The sequence below is a fragment of the Passer domesticus genome, chromosome 2 (assembly GCF_036417665.1).
Source record: "Passer domesticus isolate bPasDom1 chromosome 2, bPasDom1.hap1, whole genome shotgun sequence".
Taxonomy (NCBI): domain Eukaryota; kingdom Metazoa; phylum Chordata; class Aves; order Passeriformes; family Passeridae; genus Passer; species Passer domesticus.
In genome coordinates this window covers 106136279-106158043 of record NC_087475.1, presented here as the reverse complement: position 1 = coordinate 106158043, position 21765 = coordinate 106136279, and the positions used below count along the sequence as shown (strand labels likewise).

The 21765-nt window shown below is 42.8% G+C and overlaps 1 protein-coding gene across 7 annotated transcripts; it reads left to right on the top strand.

Moving 5' to 3' along the window:
* Nucleotides 1-205: 205 nt before the first annotated feature.
* NAA50 (N-alpha-acetyltransferase 50, NatE catalytic subunit) lies at nucleotides 206-21013 on the top strand. 7 transcript variants are annotated; one of them, XM_064410331.1, is made up of 5 exons: nucleotides 206-393; nucleotides 12849-12982; nucleotides 13432-13551; nucleotides 14515-14581; nucleotides 17064-21013. In XM_064410331.1, the coding sequence occupies exons 1-5, from the start codon at nucleotides 386-388 to the stop codon at nucleotides 17242-17244; spliced, it is 510 nt and encodes a 169-aa protein (XP_064266401.1). In that variant the 5' UTR covers nucleotides 206-385; the 3' UTR covers nucleotides 17245-21013. The 7 variants fall into 7 exon arrangements, with proteins under 7 accessions (XP_064266401.1, XP_064266400.1, XP_064266398.1 ...); XM_064410330.1 differs by having other exon boundaries at nucleotides 12846-12982; XM_064410328.1 differs by lacking the exon at nucleotides 206-393 and adding an exon at nucleotides 4424-4603.
* Nucleotides 21014-21765: the final 752 nt, after the last annotated feature.

Sequence of the window (21765 nt, the reverse complement as noted above, 5' to 3'; positions counted from 1 at the left end):
CGCTGATTGGTCTCTCGGCGTTCACGTGACGGGGGCATCGCCCCGCCCCCGAGGCGCGCGGGGCGTCCCCGTCCTCCCCCCCGCCCCGCGGGGCGCGGCGCGTGCGCGGCGGGGGCGCGCGGGAGGGGGCGGGGCGGGGCGGGCGGGTCATGGCGGGCGGGGCGGGGGCGCGCGCGCGGCGTGAGGTGAGGGGTCACGGGGCGGGGCGGGGCGGGCGGAGGCCCATGTGGAGCGGGAGCGGGATCGGGATCAAGATCCGGGATCAGGATCGGGATCAGGGGGAGACCGAGCTGCCCGCGCTGAGCACGGGGAGGCCGGAGCCACACCCGCACCGCCGGGCCCTGCACGCAGCCAGTGCGGACGCCGGGCAGGCCGCGGACGCACCATGAAGGGGTGAGTGCGGGGCTCGGCCCGGGCCGGGCCCGCCCGGAGGGGAGCGGGAGCGGGAGCGGGGCGGGCCCGGGCGGCGCGGCGGGCGGGAGGCGGAGAGGGCCGGGCGGTGCCGCCGCCTCAGCCCGGGGGAGCTGCCGCGTCCCTCCCGCCCGGGGGGACGGGGCCCGTGGCGGGCTGTCCCTCGGGGCGAGCAAAGCCGGCGGTGCCGCCGCTGGCGCCCTTCGGGCTGAGCCGGAGCTGCCCGCGGCGCTCCCGCGCCGTCACGGCCGTGCCGCCGCCGCCGGATCAGCGAGGATCGTCCGCGCTGAGCCCCGCGCCGGAGCGGGCGGGACGCGGCGGCTCCTCGTGCTCCGGGGATCCCGCCCCGCGGGGTCCGGCGATCCGCAGGGCGGGTGGAGATGCTGGCCGGGCTCTCGTCCCTGTCTGCTCCTTGCCTGGCTGTGTGCGGAAAAGCTGCCAGCCTCGGATGTGTGTGGTTTTGCAGTGCTATTGTGTGCGACGTCCTCTTAGCACTTTTGTTGGTTTTTTTAAGTCGTTGGTTGCTGCGTGGAGGCTGTACAGCGTGGATGGATGACAAATGAGCTGCGTTCTGTGTCGTGTTTCTGTAGCACACCCGCTGCTTTGGGCCTGGCATCGCTTCGCTGTGTCTCCTGAAAAGTAGAGATTTCAAATCTGGTTGGCTGAAAACACGGATTTCCTTCTCAGTGGGGGCAGTGAGGTGCCGCTTTTGTGCAGGAGACTGGAGGCCTTTACACTCCCAGTTGTGCTTTGGTGTCAGATGACCTGCCTGACCTTGTCCAGGTCACTTTGGGACAGGTTTTTCAGTGTTGGCTAAACCACCTACTGTTTATTAATTTCAGCATCACTTGTACTCCACAAAACGTGCTTGTTCCAGTTCTGTGCCTCAGTTTCTTCATAGGCACAGAGGAAGCTTTCCCCAGCTGATTTTCAAAAGAGCATTAAAGCAGTCCCCTTGGAACTGGTGTTATGCAATGATGGGTATTATTATTCCAGTTTGGCAGCTTAAGGCAGGGTGAATGCAAGCTGAATCACTTAAGCTTTTACTAAGAAATGGTAAGGGGTTTAGCTTATTAGCAGTAGGGGTGAGGTCATACAAGACTCTTTGATAACACACTCTTAGCTGCTTCTTACAGCGTGTAAGCAGCTTCGGGCACCCTGAGGGGCTGGCAGGTGTCTGTAGAAAGAGGTTCAGGGATGATTGCAAATAAACAAACTCTCAGCTGACATAAGATAGGCGTGTTTGGGGTGTTGGACAACTCTTTATCCACCTGCACCACCCTACATAAAGTGGGACACCCCCACTTTTAGTCCCCGTGTGATGAGGGCGGCGGGGTTTGGGGAAGAGCAGCACGGATCAGCCAGGATGAGGTGGCAGTCGGCGCGATCCTTGTTCCGCAGCGCTCCCGACAGAACTGGGTTTCCTTTTATCCTTTGTTGACCGTTCTGCTGTTTGCTACAGCTCAGCCTTGCTTTGGTGGTGTGTCAGTCGTGGGATGGGGTTACTGGGACCTGGATGTGCGAGTGGGGAAGCAGCCCAGGCGTGCCAGGCTGGGGATGTCCTGGCAGGGCACGGCCAGAGCTGACTGCCGTGCTCAGTGCTCCCCGAGGAGCTGAGCCTGGCTTTGCTTGCACTGATCAGGAGTTCTCATTTCATGGGCTTTTTTACTTCTTGTAACTTTTTTTTTTTTTAATAAAAGGCTATGGAGAAAAAAACTGCATACCACTCTTCTGCTTCCAGAGCACCAAACTTCATTTCTGTCACTTTACTTTTACTTACAGGCAGCTTTATTTCTGGTTCAACTTCAGGGCTTACTGCTTTGGGTTCTGTACTTGGTATTTCTGCTCTTCTGGTGCTCTTTCATCTCTTTGAAGAGCAGCATATTCCTGTCTTGCCAAAACACTGTTAGCACCACACAGCAAGTTCTGGTGCAGAACAAATTCATATTCCTGTGCAGATTCTCATATTGAATCCAGGTGTTCTCTAAAAATTCAAATGGAGGCAAATATGCTGGCAGAGCTCAAATTGAAAAATAACCCCATTTAAATACAATGAGACTCAAAGGACTAGAAAGTAGTTCAAAAGGAATGTATAAATTAGACAGGGGTACTTTGGAACAAATCCAAATTGTTTTCTAAGTTACAAAGATCAGTGAAGATCCCTAAAGTATAAGTATTGTCAAAAGATGGGTCCAAAAATAGATCTAAAGCTTCAGCTCCCAGCATACAGAAACTAATAGGCTTGAAGGGATCTGGTCTGTCTTCAGTATTGAATCCAAAATTGTGGACAAGTCCTTCTGAACAAACTGATTCCATCTGACTGTTTTTTCTGGGAATGTATGCACTGCATTGTAACCCACACCACAAAATGCAGAGATGATTTTGGAAGCGCTTAGAGCAGCTGATGTTTAATCAGCTGTCATTATGAAGAGTCTACTTTGGCAGAGAAGGAATTAAAAAAGAAACTATCCGGTTCATCGGCATGAAATTTCAGATCTAAAAGACTGTGTAGTCAATGTATGTGTCTTGCAGCGTTCTTTCTTAGCTCTCTGAATTGGAAATAGCACAGAGATGTGAGTTAATAATGCATAGCAAGTTGTAGTGTCTCTGTCATCAGGGTGTTTGAGGTTAGGTGAGCTACCTGGGCCCTCTGGTTTCAGAAATAGCAGAAGTTCTTTGTGTTTTCTCAGCTGCTTACAATTTTGTGGATTTTCTCTTATTTGATCAGTTGAACACCATCTTCTCAACTGGGAACTGCTATTAGTTTTCACCTGGTTTTGTGAGACTTGGCTTTGTGTTCACTCTATCCTCACCTTCTGAATAATTTTAATAGAGTCTTATTATGTTTCCCTTTTTTTTCTTAAATGTGACTTGAAAAACTAAGGTAGTTCACTGTTCTGTTAGTGAACCTTGTGATTCTCTAGAGATTAGTTTATTTTTTCATTTATTATATGTTATTATTGTTAGTACTTGAATTTGAAAACCTGTTTTAGAGCTGTGTTTGCATGAGGAAAAATACCAGTGGAAGAGACTCAGGTTCCACTGTCTGTAGTAATCTGGCTGTTTCTATAGAATGGATGTAAATAATACTCCCTGCACTTTGCTGTTTTCATGGTGTTGATTCATTTGTTGCTCAGTGGTTTTGTGTTTTCATTACAGCTGTTATGCTGCTGGTTTTCAGGAGAGAAAACTGGAAGTTTTGCATTGATTCTTGAGCATTTGCTGATTGCTGTTCGTGACATTTGATGTCTTAAAGTAAGGGTGCATTTCTGACTTGTTTCAGTTCAGATGAAACCTATGAAAGTAAGGCATCCAGCCTTTCCCTGATAGCCTTCCCTGAAAATCACATTACACCAGGCTATTGCAGGACCTGCGTGCTCCACTGCGTGCGTGTACCTGCTGTGTGACCAGGATTGTCACTTACAAGGAGCCAGTAGGGCGTGTTACGAGCAGGGCCCAGTGCCTGTGATCCTGTGCCTGTGTTATTTTTCCACAGTGATCAAATCCCTCTCCAGTTTTGATGGGAAACACCTGGGAGATTGTCGTGGGGCAGCACATCTTGAGCCATGTGGCAGAAAAGTGATTGAAACAGGGAGGAAGTAGAGTGCTGTGTGTTAAACCAGCCTTCGAAAGAAGTGTGCACTAACTACTTTTGGGTAAGACACTCCTAGGAGATTGCCTCTGAACTTTGTTGTGTTTGCAGCTAAGTCTCAGGTTTTGTAGCTCCTAGGGGTCCTCTTGACTTGGTGTGGAAGAGTCCTACAGGCTACATCCTACACAACAGGTACCTGCTGCCTCAGAGAACTTCCTAAGCCTGAGACTTCGCAGGATTGTGCTGCTCTGGCTGACTTTGTAGGAGAGACATCACAAGCTGGGGAGTACTGAACATAACAGAAAAATAACTATGTTGTTTCTGAAGTGTGGGGGGTCATTATGGTAAGCTCTGATACCTCTGCTTGTTTTGCCTGGATTCAAGGAGTAAACCTTTCAAGGTCCTGAAGCTGATCATGTGTCTGAGAAGAACAGGGAGGGTTTTTTCTCTCCTGAGTTAGTATGACAGAGTTTGTGCAGAGCTGCTGAATTGTTTCCGTTTGCTCGGCACAGTGCTAAGCTTAACATATATGGGAGGAAGTTCCAAGTTTATGAGAAAACTGCTGAATGGTCATATGCACTGGAGTCAGGACAAAAAAAGGTAATTGAGCTTGAAAATCACTTTATTTTTAGGCTTTTTCTGAACCTAGAAATGTCCAAGTGTGAGCTACAGTCTGCATTTATTTTCATGGACGGTAAATTTAGACCTTGCCTATATGCAAGCTTACAAATGGCTTAAGAGCTTCTAAATGAGGTTATAAAAAACTCAGTGCAGTTTATTATAGATACTTTAACCTGATTTATAACTCTGGCCACTTTGAGTTTAATTCCATAACCAGATTAAGACATTCCATGAAGTAGGAAGGATTGGAGGGTAGGAAGGTAGCAGAGGAGTTGTAGTCATTTTACTGAAGCACTTTAGAATGCAGTCTTGTTTTGAGTACTGTTTGATTATTTGGTTCTTTCTGCATGTAGGTGTGGCTTGGTAGTTTGGGATATTTCTGTGAAAAATGTAGTAACATTAGTTAATCACCAAATGCCACAGACTCTGCTGCCATCTCCTGAGGACAAGAAATGATGCATCCTCCTTTGCCACACTAAATCTCTTTTAAAATGGGGAATAATAGGTGACGGTTGAGCCAGAAAAATACTTTAATCCAAGTGGAAATCATTCAGAACTTGAAGAGCCTGCCCATTTGGCAAGCATTATAATTGTTCAGCCCAATAATCTGAGAAGGCGCTAGATATTTTTATCCAGAAGAGGAAAGAACATCAAAAGTTGGTTCTTTATATTTGTTTGGGAATTGATAAGAGAGAAGTGCAGTACTTCCTTGCATAACTCCTGCTCGAAGTGAGGCAGGCAATGCCAGGATTACTTTCTACTCCTTCCTGGAAAAGAGAAAGGGAAGAAGTGACCCATGTGGGAGTTTGTTGTAAAGCAGCAGAAGTTAGTCAGGAGGGAGTTTGAGGTGGGGAAGCCAGGGTAGGAAAGAGTCTGTGCACAGAAGAATACCTGGTTATTTGGAGACTCCTGGCCTTGAAGACCTGAGAGCAGCAAAGCCCAGCACTGAAATGAGGTAACTGTGTATTTGTGTCAAAGCACATTGAATGAATTCATTATAAGAAGGAAATTAGGCTTTATTGAAAATAGAGCCAAAACCATTTCTACAACACTGTCACTAGGTGACTAAGATTAAGATATTTGAATATCATTTTTCCTGGGGGCAGAGTATTTCTTTCTTTAACTAATTGAAAATACTGTGCTTCATAGTAAGATCTTCATGCATGAAGTACTTCCTGAGCTCACTTGGCCTTCCTTCTCCCTCTCCCTGTTCCTTTCCAGGCTCCTTGTGATTTTTGGCCCTCAGCAGCCTAGAATCTCTAACCCTGAAAAAAAAAAAAGTGATTTCCACCATCTGAGCATTGAATTTATATTCTCTTGAGAGTATGGGATGAGATCTGGGCAGCAGCTGAAGGCTCATGAAAGTTTTCTCTACATGGCACTTGGAATTGTTGGCAAAGATCACAAATTAGGTTAAAAATTGCAGTTAAAGGAGATTTGTTTTTTGATCTTCAGGACAAATTTTTATTTGAGAACTAAGAATTCATTCTTAGTGAAAATTAGGAAAAGGATGGGGGGAGGGAAATGGTTGTTGCCTTAGAAGTGTTTTTAAGGTAGGCACATGAATCTGGTAGCACATTCAGTTAATTTTTCACAGGATGCTATTAATATAATGTGTGATTTGAACACCTTGCAAAACCCAGCTCTGGGACTGAAATCCAAAGTATAGGTAGGAAACCCATAATGAACTGACTTCTTTTTCCCCACTACTCTGATGGACAAAGGCATTTGTAAAGAAAAGCATTTTCGGTGACCTATAGAAATAGTTTGTGTGAAGCAGAAAAATTATTTTGTCCTGGTATGTCAATTATGTAGTTTGTTACCTGTGTACATACAAGAAGTGCCCTCAAGATGTATTTATGTAAATAAGGTACTTTGTAAGCATCACTTCTATTCTGAATTTGAAGGTAAGCCTCTGTTCTTACCTGATCAGGTACTTCATGAACATTAATTAGCAAAGGGTCATGATCTTCCAGGAGGCAAGTAAGGGTTGTAATTGTTAGATCTGGGGACACTGGGGGTGTGGAAAGGGGCAGTAATCTATAAGGTGTCTCAGGATATAGTTAGTGGAGGCACAAAACTAATTTTAAGGGAAGCTATTTAAAAATAGTGTAAGTACTTCTGTCTAGCCATAATGGATAAAAATCAGTGTTCTTGTGAGCTTGCTTTAGAGCAGCAATGAAGAGTTGGGTTTTCTGGCAGCCCTTTATCTGCTGTATGATGGCAGACAAGTTGTTTCCTCTTTCACCTGATATTGATATACCTAGGATAGGCTGAAGAAATATTTTGGCCTTAACCTTGCAAGGTGCTCTGGAGCAGTAGAATTTTATGGACAACTAAGTGATATATGTATGAGTCTGCTTCTCTGTTCTAGACCAGCTACATTTAATTTTGCTATTTTAGAGTTTGAAAATTCTGTCATGCTCTTTGTATCCATCTGCAGAATAGGATAGCTTATAATTTTCTTGGGAAAGTTTATTTTTCACTTGAAGATTTGAGACCTAGGTAGGACATGTTTCAGCTGGAAAAACTGTGAGGCTATTATAGCATAACTTTGCTTCTTGCATGTGAAGAGTGGCCAGTCTTTTGTATGTGGTCAGGTTTTCTAGGTTGAAGCAGAGTAAATTATATGACATCCAGATGTAATGAAGAAACTTGGCTGTAATGTGCTGTGTATTTTTTTCCTTTTTTTAATGCTACAGGGAGAGGCAGTAAGGGTCTGGTGTATGTCTTGGGGAATTGTGATGCATGAAACCTGTTCACAGTGACATCGAGTAGTCTTGCAAGTCTTGAATGAAGTCTTCTGTTAATTCTGATTCTAAAACTGCTTTGTTTTCTTCTGTCCATCATTGTGCTCTTCTGCAGGCCAGAACTGGGGGTAATGTCCAGCAGGATATCAGGTGTCATGCAACACATGTTTTCAGTAGTAAGCAGGACTAAAGATCAGGGGTCTCAGAGCAAATTGGTAAGGCTTTTTGCATGCTAGATTTGTACTTATCCTTCTGGTTTTCTGACAAGCGAAGCAGAGTAGATATGCAGCCCACAGATCTTTTGAGATAATTGAAAACATACTGGTCTGCCCACAAGAACTAGACTAACTTGTGTGTGTGTAGCAAGACGGCTCATCCATTTAAAAAAAATCCTAAGCAAAAACAAAGCAAACAAAAAAACCCATAAAAATCCCAAGGACCCCAAATCACTAGAAGAGGCTCTTTTGGCCTTGCACTAGAATCCAAGCAGAGCCCCACCCTCAGGTCTATAGCCTTCATAGTTCTGGTTTGATTTTTATGGGCGGATTATCCTGTCTAGACTCCTGCTTTGACTTGCATGCCAAAATAGAAGCAATAAAGCTCGCTGGCCTCTTAGCAGGTGACAAACTTTCTCTGAAGTCCTCTTAATTTGTTAGGGCCCATTTCTCAGTGCTGCCTCTCCTGACTTACTCCTCAGTAAGTTTTGCAAGTTTCAGATACAGCTCTTCTAAATTTAGCCTGCCAGATGCCTTCAATAAGCTCGAGCCCAGCTATCAGTTACACGGAGATCTGTTTCAGTCAGGCACAGCCCTCTGGGGAGAGACTTGCACTATTTAAAGTTGAATGAGACTGAGATTCTTACAGCATTAAGAAACTTGAAATTCACTTTTTCTCCCTGATTTTGGTTCTAAACTAGTGTTGGGCACTTGTTATTCCCAGGGAGTGAATTTGTGTTTCCTGTTGAACTGTAGCTGCAAATTGGCTGCCTCTTGAGCTGTAATTCTGTATAGCAGTTCTCCTTTGGTATATGTTGAGCAGCAAAAGGCAGTCTTAACATAAGTACCACTAATGTCTCATGTAGCCTGTGTTATTTCCACCAGTATCATTGTAAGACATTGTAGGAAAAATAAACTGTTCAAATCACGTCACTGTAAGCTGCAGGCAGAGCAATGCAACTGCAGCAGGACTAACTAGATTGCATTTGGTCCTACAAAATGTGTGATGCTTTTTCTAGCCAGTGCCTGGAGGATCTTAGGACACTGGCATGCAAGAGCAGGAGTGTTAATGCTAATGTTCTGGGCATGCATCCAGTTTCAGGAAGTGGTGCCTGTCACCTCACTGAAGTCACACTTCTGTTCAGATTTGGTGGATCACTCTTCACTTCCGCTCCTACATTGCTGTGCACTTTTAACAGATAGCAGCCTATGCACCGGGAGCTGATTCCCTTTACTAGTGAATTCTCCAAGAGTTTTTTTCCCCAGTGACTAAGTCATGGAATGTAGCAGTCATGAAAAACGCTGCATGTTTATTATGAACATGTAGTCCTAGAATATGTCTAGGAAAATGCTTCCAGTAGTGACAGGAAAAGCTTAGTGCCATTGGACAGGACAATAGTGTTTGGACTGCTGTAATTGGTTTTGATTAGCCATGTTTAAGGAAAATCAACTTTAATCAGAAGGAATGTAAGGAAGAGCTAGTATGACAATAGCAAGAATTAAGAGGCAGCCTTACAGGAAAAGGCCGGGAGCTTGGCTTTAGTTAGAAGAAAGGTATGAAGACATCATGATAACTCTGAAAAGGCCTGTGCAATGGTGTCCATCATCTCCAGGCAGCATAGAGGAACATTTGAGCACACTGGAATAACTGACTGAGAATAATGGCAGCTTGGGAACAGCCTTACAATGGAAGATGTTTAAGTGGCTTCAGAATGCTGGTATTTCATTGAGGAGAGTATATGGATTTGTAGAACACTGTAGTAGTAAGAGATCTCACCTGATAAGCCAGGAGTCCCTCCTTCCTCGGTGGTAAAAACAATTGCTTGGGATGGGGGAGTGGCTCGTCCCAGAAGCTTTGACATCTGAGATGGAGTACAGTTGACTGTTGCATATTCCATGGAGTGCCATTTGAGCTGTGGGGTGCCAATAGTAAGAGTGGATCTTCTTAGGAATATCAGAGGCATTATTGTTATGGGAGGGCATGTGCCTTCTGGGCACTTCAGGTTCTTTACACATCTGTATGTTTTCTTGTATGATAATTTGAGCTCATAATTTTTTTTTTCTTTGCAACAGCAGGGGACAAGTGTTTCTGGTACACCTTCTTCTAAGCTGGAATGCACAGGACTGGCCTAGTCAGACCTTAGCTGACATAGTAAACTTGCTTAAGTTACTGATTTAGCTGAGACTTCACTTGAAGAACCAGGTCTAGTTGTAAACTGCTGTTAAAAACAAACTAACTAACAACAAGAAAGCCCCTACAAAGCTGCTTGCTTTACTCTGGTGAAAATAAGGGAGAGATAATTTTGAGTCCTTTATTACAGGTGCTTTTTCTTGGTTATTTGGAGTAGTTTTTCAAAGTGCATGTTGTTCTATGGATGATAAAGTGTGGCACAACATCTGTAGACTGTGTTCACAGATGTATTGGATAATCTACATCCCTGTGCTCCTCTTGCACAGTACTTCCAGTTTAAACCAGGGTGAGCTGGCACTTCTGCTCCAGAACCAATCAGTTCTGCCTATGGAAACTTTTTTTCTCTTCTTTATTCTGGCAGAGGACTTGTGTGATAAATGCAGTCAGGGACTGATGTGGGTTAAAACAAAACTGTCCTTTTTTTGTCCAGGTTAGTTTTAATTGGTGGTGGTTCACCACACTGATGCACAAATGTTTATACCAGCAAGAAGATGGAAATGAGTGGCTTGGGGACAGCAAGACTGCTGCTTTTGGCACCAGTGCCAGCTTTCCCATGATTTTACTCAAGGCCCCAGTGGCACTTTTGCCACACTGTCTTCAGGCAAAATGATGAGTTCTCATAATGTGGGTCTTCCTTTCCATGTACTTACTTGATTTACGTATTAAATGGTTTTGAGCATAATAGATGTGGTGCTGATTTAATCTGCTAGTGCTGTACATTAAAGTAATTTATGGTTTGAGTACATGCTATTTAAACAGATATGTTTAGGGTATTGATTTCTGCTTCCTGCAGTGTTTCTCAAACCTCTCTCCTATTATTCTCCAGGGTAAGGTACTGTCCCTGGTGCAATTCTTGCAAGGACAAACCAGATAGTGACAGAGCATGGGAGACAAGCAGCAGGAGATGGCAGAAGGCAGCAGTGAATGTGGCAAGTGGTGAGAGATAGAGGGGGGAAGTCCAGGGGCTTGAGGAAATGTGTCAGCAAGTGCCTTTTAGCCATCTACTAACAGAGCTCATTTCTCTGGCCTGATGCCAGAAAAATCACCTCAGAGGTGATGTCTTAGCTCAGAAACTCCCAGCCTTAGACTCTGCTTCTGCATTTATTTATTTGTTCTCTGTCTGAAACCTTCTTGGTGAAGATCCATTTTCTGGCCGTGTTCCTTTCTTAGCCGTCTTGTCCTGGCTGCCTGTGGTAATATATTTTTGTCCTGTTGCACTGTCATCATAAATATATTATAGTGACTGTCTCCTAATGCCTGGTTTGTTTGATTAGTAACTAATTAATCTTTAAATAATATTAGAAAACGCTATCTACAGGGATTTTTGCTCAAAAGATGTGGTGTATAGCAACTTGCTTGTGAGTTCATCATGCTAGCATTGCTGATCTACTGAAGCTTGGAGCTACTGATACTTTTTTTGTATCACCAAGGTTAATACTGTGTTATTTGGAGAAGCAGTCTTAGCTTTCGGTAACTGAGTATGAATGTGAGGTTCATTTCCTCCCTTATGGAACTGCACTGCAGCTCATCTGACCTAGCTGGGCAGTTGAGACCTGCTCCCTTTGGTTTCTACCCTCATGCAGACTGCAGCAAAAGGGACTCTTCAGGTTTCTTTTCCCTCCTAGTACGAGATTACTGAGGTGCCCTACTCCAGCAAAGCTCTTTCACAGATACAAATACACCCAGGAACCCACATGCCACAGTTTTACTCCTGCCCTTTATGAGGAAAAAGGCAGCAGCACTGCTGGCTGGGATCAGAACTTGCCTTCTGTGAGCCTGAAGAAGCCTTGCTGTGCTACACTGAGCAGTTGTGCAAAGCTGGGCACAATACAAGTGCTACGGTTTCTCCACCATCTCATAACTTTGATTGCGTGCTTGTTTGCACTGGGAGTACTTCTGTAGTGTGAGAACATCATCCTTATTAGCTCGGGACTTACGTTGTGTTGGAATATAATTCTCAAAGGGACTTGTGCAAATGGCCATACATGAAGAAAGGAATCTTGAGAGTAAACAGTGTCTTTACTGCTGTTTGGGCAGAAAACAATCTGGTTGCCCATATCTGTTCAGTAAAACAGGGCTGGTATGAACCTAGAATTGCGTGATTTTCTAATTCCATGTACTGATTTTCTGCATATTCTGGTGGTCATTTGGGAAAAGCTTTTTATTATCTTGGTCTTTTTATTTTTCATTCTTGTAATCATTGTTAAAAATGCTTGCCCTCACCCAAGGGTAACTAATCTCTTTCTTTTTAATTTATTTTTCTTTTCTTTTTTTATTTTTAATTTTCTTCTGTATGTGTAGTGTTTCTGTCTTAGTCTAAGTTAGTCTTAGAAAAGAGAGAAGCTTGGTCTGTTCCTTCTCAGTATAATTCAGTGTATTTTAAGGTGGTGGTTCTGCTCTCAGCAGGAAGAAAGATTTCAGTGATGATCCAAAGTAGATGCAGATACCACCTTGAGAAGGGCACAGTTGCACATTAACAGGCTTAATATATTTGGTGCACACAGTACTGTTAGTTTTTAGATCTCTAGTAATGACTTTGTCTAAGCATAGGCTTTATATTAATAGGTGGCAAAATTGAGGCTGTCTTTGAAGCATGGATAAGGACTTCATTTCCTTGGTCTCTGTTCCAGCTTCCTGTTCCTCCCATATCTTCATTGGGTTTTTTTTTTGTTTGTTTGTTTGTTTGGGGGTTTTTTGGGGGGTTTTTTTGTGATCTTGATGATCAGAGGGGAAATGAATGGGATAATGCTAAAGCTAACATTTCTGTAGAGATCCATGTTCTCCTGTCTGCCGTCCAGTAAAACCACACCTATACTATGGTACATTAGTGTTTAGTGTGGCCTGAGAAACTTCTGACTGTATAGAACTGACTGAAACTAGATTTGGGACTGAAATCAGCCACCAGCATAAGACTTGATTGTATGGGTTGGATGTGGCAGTCCAAATATGCATTGAGCTGACTGTTAGGTGGGACAGTTCTCTAAGGATAACGAAGTAATTGATCCTGGGTGTCCTTAAAAACATTGCAGTGTGTCAGATGTTAAGCATGTTTTGATTTGTTCCAGTAGCCGGATCGAGCTGGGAGATGTGACGCCACACAACATTAAGCAGCTGAAGAGGCTAAACCAGGTCATTTTTCCTGTCAGCTACAATGACAAGTTCTACAAGGATGTACTGGAGGTTGGCGAACTTGCCAAACTAGGTACAAATGTTCTTGCCGGTAATTGTGGGCTGTGGTGGCAGAAGTGGTCATCATTGCTGTCCAGATTGGTTTTGAATAGCAGCTCCTTCTATTCAGTTGTTTTACACGATGAAAAGTAATTGTTTAAGAACCTCAAGGAAGCCTTTAAGAACCTCAAAGTGTTCTAAATAGATTACATGCCACTGGGAATAAGCATGTTTTCTGTTCCAGAAGAAAACAGTTGTGCATTGCCAGCTTTACCTCCTGATGTCATTGCTGGTTGGTGTGAACAGTAATGAGCAACCACTGTGTCAAAGCAGCACTAGTTACTTCATTCCAAGTATGAATCCACAATGTATGTTATTTTATCTGGATAGGAGAATTAAGAGAGGGGAAGGTGGAAGATACAGGGTGTAAATGAAAGAGCTGTACTTGTTACTGATAAACCTTTGTTTATCCCTCCCTGGCAGCCTATTTCAATGATATTGCAGTGGGAGCAGTGTGCTGTAGGGTGGATCACTCCCAGAACCAGAAGAGACTGTACATCATGACACTTGGATGCCTGGCACCCTACCGAAGGCTAGGAATAGGTAAGGAGGGTCTTCTTTTGTATTTGAGGCATCAAAGAAACCAGGTTGCTGTCCAGCTTTTTAAATGCCCTTTCAGTTTTTTAACCAAGTTAGTGCACTTCAGACTGCTGATTTCTTTGGAAGGGACTTGGGGGAAAGAGTATGATTTGTCATGTGCTCATTCTTCTCTGCCTTTCAGAAATGAACCTTTTGTAGAAATTTTTAATTCAGGATTTCAGATTACTTTAATCTTAATCATATTATCATATTGTGGTGTAAATACTCTGCTTCTGTGGATATGAAAATTGTTGCAGAGAGAGATGAAATAATTTGTCAGATATGTAGCCAGTATGCAAGTCATACATAAGTAGAGCACAACATTCCTTCATTTGCTTCTCTCTTCACTCTTCTAAATGTAGGGGCTTTATATTTATTTTATCACTACTGATCATTGCTGCTCAGTGGTAGCACCTGCTTTTGGTCTATATTGCATTTAGTTCTTTGCTTCACATTGCAAAGCCATAGGTCAGATTATTCAAGACCTATAGTAACCTGTTTGCCTTGACAAACTGGACTGAAAAGATAACTTTATTTTAAATTATTTTACTAGGTCTTTAGTAAAAAAACTTACCAGTGCCCTCACTGCTTTATACAATATTTTGGCTGTATTTTGAGCTGAGTTTGAGACCTTGAAACTACTATTAAAATGAGTATTAATATGTATAAAATTATTTACACATATGCTTCTGGTCTGTTGTGATTTTTATTTCTTTTTCAAAGAAACAATGAATTAAGGTTTATAAGCAATTAGTGTCACAAAATGAAACAAAATGAAATAAACATCATATTTTATTTTCCTAATTGTCACACTATCATTTTAGTCTACCTACAGTTAACCTGCCTCTCCTCAAGGAAGCACCTAGCTAAGTACAGACTAAATTGTGCCCTTCCAGTTTTCTAAGGTATCTCTTTATCTTTTGGCAGGAACTAAAATGTTGAATCATGTCTTAAACATCTGTGAAAAAGATGGCACTTTTGACAACATCTATCTGTAAGTAAATGAGTTGCACTCATGCATTTTTTGAGAGATGATACAGGTAGATATGGGAGCAAAGGGATGGAGATCCAAATGTGGGTTTAGTATATTGTAGTGGGGTCATGGAACATCTTATAAGTACCAGGAGGAAAGCCAGAGGTCATATTCTGGGCTTGTTGTGTAATGCTGGGAAAACCAAAAGCTGTTTGTTTTAGAAAGGGTTCTGCAAATTTGCTGAATTTGAAAGTAGTTTAGTTACAAAATTACATTCTAGACCAAAATTACACTGTAAGACCAAAAGAAAATCTTTTTAGAAAGGATTTTATTTTTATCATACAAGGTCATCTTCAGAATGGAAAACACTGCAAGTCTTGAATGCAGTGTTGATGCATTTGCTTTCTGTCTTTTATGACAGCACTCTGTGGGTTAGAATATTAGAGATGTTTGCAAGCACTGAAAGTTTACTACATTCACTAATAAGGCCCAACTGCTGTTCTCATTCTTGCACGCTGCCAGGTCAACTATTTGTGCAGCAACACAATAAACTAGATCAGTGCCCTGGCCCAGCTGGGGTAGCTGTTCTCAGTTTTGTTTCTGGGTGTTGGTTTTTTCATTCTAGTGTGGTTTTGGGTTTTGGGGGTGGTTTTCTTGTGCTTTGTTTTGGTTATTTTTAAAATCAACTGCATGTCTGTGTAAGCTCTTGGCATGATGCAGGCAAGAGAGCAAGCACTGGAGTAGAGGGCAGTACAAGTAGTCCCCCTGGAAAGAGAGTCTGCAATCCATACATGCCAAAACTATGGTTTTCCTTTGCTGCTGGTTTCACACTTCTGCTTTTTGCTGTGCATTGGTGTCTGTGTGGTTTTTGGCCTGATGGCTTCTCTGAGCCAACTCCTCCTTGTCCATCACTGCCGTGGCCATCACACCAGTGCAAGCATGATGTACTGCTGGGGATAGGCCCACAGCAGGTGCACCTTGGATGGACTTACACTGCCACAGAACTGCACCCTGAATGCTTGCCAGGCCTGTGGAAAACGCTTTGTGAGGAGTGTTTCATACACTGATATCACTGTGAATGGAATAACTTTCTCCTCAAACTCAGTCCACTTCTGCCATGGAGGTGTGCTCTTCCATGTCCTCTGCTGTTGTTGCTTTGTGCCATCTCTGTAAGAGGAACGTGTTTTAAAGAGGTGTCTGGGTAAAGTTGCCTCTGGGTCATATTCCTTCCTGCTCTCCTGCCTCAGGAGAAGTGGTAATGAACTCTCTCTGAGATGCCTGCATAATGAGACAGGGGCTGTCCTTTTTACTTTTGCATCTTACTGTGTGCACAGTGAAGGAACTGTTTGCTGGTTCTACTACCAAAAAAAACCCAAATCCTTCATAATCCTTCTTTACAGTTCCTAGACCAAGGATTCTGGCATGACAATAAATAGCCCCCAAAACTGGGCTAAAGTTCTTTTAGTGGCCTGTTGATTTTATTACTATGTCTGTTGCTTGTGCATCTTCTATTTGAATATATTATGCAGTTTAGCACCAAATTTGATGTCACTGCCTAAATTTGTCATTGCAATAAAGTTCCATTTTAGCTTTTTGGTGCTTATTTGGCTTAATTCTAAGATCCTTTGTTTTGTTCTGCTGTTGCTGCCACAGTTACTTTTGTTCTGTAGTTATGCAGTGTGTTGTCATGACAAAGTGATTCATGAAGTTGTGCAGTGTCCACTGAATTTTGGAAGTGTTTAATGAATGCCTTTTGTTGATTCAAACATTTTTATTTCTTTTCTCTCTCGGTGCTTGTTTGATTTTCTTTTTAATGAAACTTGTGCAAATAAATGTCCTTTAGGACATTTAGGATAGTCATTTAGGATAAAAATAGTCATTTGGGATAAAAAACTGATGGCTGTTTAGTTTGGAGACCTTGAAACATGCTAGCAAAATTTGTAAAACTCTAGGGGAAGTAAATACAAGGCAAAAGGACTTTGTAAATCCATAGGACATTTTTGTATTACAGCTTTTAGTGAGGAGAGAGGAGTGGTTAGGGTAGAGCAAGGTGTTAAAATCCTGTCAAGCACCATTGCCAGTTGTATGTTACAGTGTGTCGGGGCAATCACTGAGACAACTCCTCTGGTCATCTGCAAAGTGTTAATACAGGAGGTTAAAGCTGGCTTTATAGTGAAATTCTGTTATATATTTCCACTGAATATCTGCCATATTGCTTTATTAAGATGAAGAAAAATTGAAATTACTGAGGTAGTAACACTTCAGAGTCTCTCTGCTATTTTGTGTTCCTTGAAAGAGTTTTACTGAGGGGAAACATTTACTAATATTGACAACCATGGGCCATTCAGGGCTGAGTGTTAGCCCAGAATTGCATTGGGAAGACCAGCATTTCCAGTCTTGGATTTTCACTGCTGTTCCTGTCTCTATCTAGCTGTCTGCTTTGCCCATTCTGAGTATGGAGGCAGAAAACTCACCCGTCTCTGTATGCCCTGTTCTGTCCCAGGCACGTCCAGATCAGCAACGAATCCGCAATTGACTTCTACAGAAAGTTTGGCTTCGAGATCATTGAGACGAAGAAGAACTACTACAAGAGGATAGAGCCCGCAGATGCTCACGTGCTGCAGAAAAACCTCAAAGCCCCTTGTCTTGGCCAGAATGCAGATGTGCAAAAGCCCGACAACTGAACAAAACCCCAGCGGACACTTTCTTGCACTTGCTTGTCGCCAAATAAGAAAAGAGAGGCCTCTTTTTTTTTTTTTGATTGGTTTTCATTTTGTTATTTTTTTTTCTTCCACCCCTTCATCTTAATTTTTTTTTTCTTGACCTCTCTCCAACAAAATGTAATGCTTCTTCCAAGGATTGTCCAATCATGTTTGGGGTTGGGTTTTGGTTGGTTTTGGATTTTTTTTTTTTCCTGAGCTCTCCTTTCTGGTGTTTTTTGGTTTTTTTGAGGGCAGGGGGGCTGATTTTTTGTTTTTGTTTTTTGTTGGGGTGGGAAAAGGTGTGCAGATCTCTTTTAAGTTTGAGGTTTGGAGGGCTTGAGCAGGTTATCCTGATGACAAGTTTCCTTCAGAATTATTCTTTCAGTAAGCAGAATGTAAACCCAATGGGAGGGAAAAGGCAAAGCAATATCTTGTCCTTTGACTCCTACATTATTGTGTTTTTTATAACCTACAGGGTACTTTACTCTCCCCCAACCTTTGAATGTTACTTCAGTACTTCCCACTCTTCCTTTTAATTCACCCACCTCAAAAAAGTATATTTAGTTCTTCCCAATATTTTTGAGTATGGCTTTTTCCTCCATCTTTTGCTGAGAAGGGTGGGCTACTTTACCATACCTTTTCACTCTGCCTGGGCTGATCTTTTTGGACACTTTTTTTAAATACTCCTCACCCAAGCTGGTGCTACACTTCTTAACTGACTGAGAGGAGGATTTAGAGTGGTCTTTGTTTTTTCTTATTTTCATTTACCCAACTCCCAGCAGACTTTTGCCAGAGTAAGAGCTAAATCTGGTGTTGGCAAGAATAACCTTATAAAAATATGAATCCTGAGGCAACACCCTTGCTTTCAAAATGGGTGAAATTCTGCAGGGCTCACTGAGAGTTAGTTTTATCTATGTTGTTGGGATGGAAAAAGTGACTGTGACCACCTTACCAGCTTTGATGACATAAGGCAAGCACCTGTCTCCAGATAACTTTGTTACAGCTACTGAATCTGTGGTGACAGATGTAAGGGTTGAGGAAACCAGGCAGCAAGGCTAAGAAGGCAGACATTAATCCGACCCTAATCACATAGCTTTACAGGGTCTCCTGGATTTGCTTGGGATTGGCTTGACTTGCTGTGTTTATGAGCTCCTTTGGGAGGAGGTGGTGAAGAACTGCGTGGTTTTGCTCCTTTGAAGATTATTTTCCCCTTCCTGCATTCAGTAGTAATAATGCAGTTCTCCTCTGGTGAGAGGGTGTTCGTGGAGCACCGGAGAAAGCAGCGTATATTAGAGCATTTTATGGGTTTGGAAAATAGGCTGGCTGGCTTCTTCCTAGTACTGTAACTTTGAGGCTACAGTAAACTGTACTAAGCTCTGCTTTGCATCCTTTCATGCTTTGTTTGCGTGAATACCAGTGCTCCTTTCTAGGCACTGTTGCCAGCAATTTTATGTATGCCAATATAAATACCAACTTGAGCTTGGACTCTTCTCCAAGCATCTGGGAAAGTGCACTGAGCTGAGACAACACCAACCTGCCCCATCCCCCATGTAGATGCTGAACTGTATTCTTTTCCTGTTTGTTTTTTAAAGTTTAGATCTGCATCTTGAATTCTTCCGCTCTGAAAGCCTCCAACCTGTAGTGTGCATTGCAGCATACATCTGGTTAGTAGGTGCTGTCCAGTCATTAGAGGGTGACTTGGAAACCAAGGATTCCAAAATGGGAATTGTGGTGAGGCAAGGGATGGCACCCCTCGCTGCACATTAGGTGGTCTCTGATACCCCAGGGATGACTATACCAGCTGCTACACAGTTACTCCTTCCTTCATGGGGGTGTAGCATTTGTTGGAGTGCATCTTGACAGACCTGTGCTGGAAAATGGCTGCTGAATTTGCTGAGTTTGCACTAATGGAGTCTTGGAGATGGGCAGGTGGCCAACCAGCCCGTCTGCATGGCCCGAGCACCTGTGTTTGCAACACGTGGTGGCAGACTCTGGCTAGAAAGATGCAAACAGTTCCTGTGGCCAGAGGCAGCCTAGTTTTGACAGAAGCTGATTTTCATTGCATCTAGGACCTGCTCGTGGTGGTTATGTTGGCAGCCCAGCATCTTTCTAGAAGGGGATGTATCCAAGCACAATTAGCTTGTCATATGCCAACATAGTTTCCCTGGCCATCTGTAGACCAAACCAAGAGAAGTATGTGGAGGGAGAGAGAGAGTATTGTATTTGAGGATGTTCGTGCAGCACAGCTGTAACTCAGACCATAGCTGCCTCTGGTGCCAAGCAAAGTGCTCTTCATTCTTCTAGAACTAAGTGGTAAGTGTTTGGGTTGGGTAGATGGGTGTGGGGATATGAACTCTTAGGATTTGCTGTTGTCGTAGGCTTCCACAAATCAGTGTGTTTCACAGACAGTTATTCTTCAGGTTTAAAAGTACAAGTCTGATGTCTGAACTTACTTGGATTAACCTTTGTTTCTGTCTCTTTTTGCTTTGGGCTGCCATCATTCTATGAATGTATCCATGAGAACAATTCTTAAAGCTCCTATTCCACAGCAGACCTGCCTCATTGTAACTTCTAACAAAATGTTTAGTAGGAGGTGGAAGAGAGAATAAATCTAAGACTCCTTTTCCCAGGCTATTAATCCTGGAAAACAGTTGTTGAATCTTGAATACAAGGTTTCATCTGAATCTTAAGAAAACTGTGTTCCCTGTACATGGGTAAGGGCAAGTGAAGGTCAGTAGTTCTGGATGACAAACAGTTGTATTTTATTAGTCTACCAGTTGTGTTGAGTGAGGGAGGAGAGTGCTGTCTGTATCTTAGTGCCGTTACCTGGAGACACTGAAATGCTGTGAAGTATGGGCTTACTGCAGAGAACTTCAGTTACTTTGTTGCTGCAGGAGGACATCCTTCTAGTTTGAAAATAACAGCTTGTGAACAACTAAATTTTTCCAAAGTTGGGAGTTTCAGTGGGAGGAAAAAACCACCAGCACCTCCTGTTCTGGATGAAGATCTAGCAAGGAAAAGCATGCAACTAACAGCTTTAGAGTGTAAATTGTGTATATAAAAGTTACTCCCGAATCTCTGCAACTGGCTTTGTCACACATCGGTTGAAGTATGAAATATTACCTACAAAAAGACTCCTACTTGAGGAAACCATGGTACAGGAGCAAAAGAATCATCCAGAAGAGAGATCCCTCATTTTTGGGAGGGGTGAGGGGGAAGAATGTATTTAGTGTATACAGAAACTGGCTGAGTTTACATGATGCAGCTAATGGTTAAACCTGCCAACTAAATATGACATACTGTTACAATTGAAACAAACTTATATGATATTTAGTTAAATCTTGATGGTGCCCTGTGTCTAGTAAAAATTTGATCCCCCAAATTGTTTTTTTCTCCCCCATGTTGTAATCCAGGGTCAGCTGCTATGCACAATGTCTGTGTTTTGTAAAGTGTTTGCTGACTTGGATGTTTCTTTTGAATCTGCAACTGCTTCCTGATTAATTTGGCTAAGACCACCCCTGGTCTCTTGAGTTGAGATTTAGTGAAAGGTATGCTGTATGCAGTTTACAGATGCATTCTCAGTGTTACAAGTTAAGTTGCAGGGGGAGCAAATTCTTTACAATAAGATGGTCCATTTTTAATCTATATCATTGCCCTTGTTGTACATCAGGAGCATGTTTTTGTTTTTCTCAAACTCCTTAGAAATACCGTTCAGAATAAACGTGCACTATTTGAGTTATGTCATTTACAACTTGTCATGTGCATTTTTTTGCTGTCCAGCTGTTTCCTTCGGAAATCAGATATTGACTATTCCTCAGATGTTTCATAAACTGTGTAACTGGGAAGATTTCTAACATGAACTGTGTGTTTGGCTGCTGGCATGAATGTCACGGGTGTCTGACAACTGTGCAGAGTGAGATCTGTTTGGTTATTTTCCCTGAAGTAATGAGCCTTTCCTCAGAAATCCTGTCTTGTGGGGTAGGAGGGAGGAGAACAACAACTGTTCTGGAATATTTTTGATTGATTAGTGAGCAGTTTGGAAACAAACACACCAGGTGTCAAGAACTCTGGTTTGGGGTTTAGAGGTTAAAAATTTCAAAGTATTCAAATTAGCTGCTAGTTACTGCAAATCTTGACCACAGTCTTTCAAAAATTATGGTCTATACTTGTAAAAGTGACTGGTCTTAACATACAGCACATACTCTTCCATACTGACTTTTCCCAAAAAAGTATTTAAGTAAAACTCACCTCTCTTCTTAAGAATTCCAGTCTCTTCTGTTAAAGCTGGGTTTTGTCTGTAATTTCACTGTGCTCTGCTTTGAAGTCCCATGTATGAAGTGATGAAGTTGCACTCTGGCCCAGGTTCTGGAGGAAAAGAGTTCCTCTAAATGTTCTATAGTGTATTCTATTCACCTATTTAAGTTCCTCTGGAAACTGCTTTATCAACAGATGGAGTTGCTGCATTCATTAGAATAATGGTGCAAAAGCACAGCTCAGGCTCTG

Bases quoted from the DNA above. Each gene is read 5' to 3' on its own strand.
- NAA50 (XM_064410327.1), top strand. From the start codon at position 4,533: ATGGGAGGAAGTTCCAAGTTTATGAGAAAACTGCTGAATGGTCATATG. The intron at 4,604-12,845 runs GTAATTGAGCTT...GATTTGTTCCAG, and splicing joins TGGAGTCAGGACAAAAAAAG to TAGCCGGATCGAGCTGGGAG. The intron at 14,582-17,063 runs GTAAGTAAATGA...GTTCTGTCCCAG, and splicing joins ACTTTTGACAACATCTATCT to GCACGTCCAGATCAGCAACG.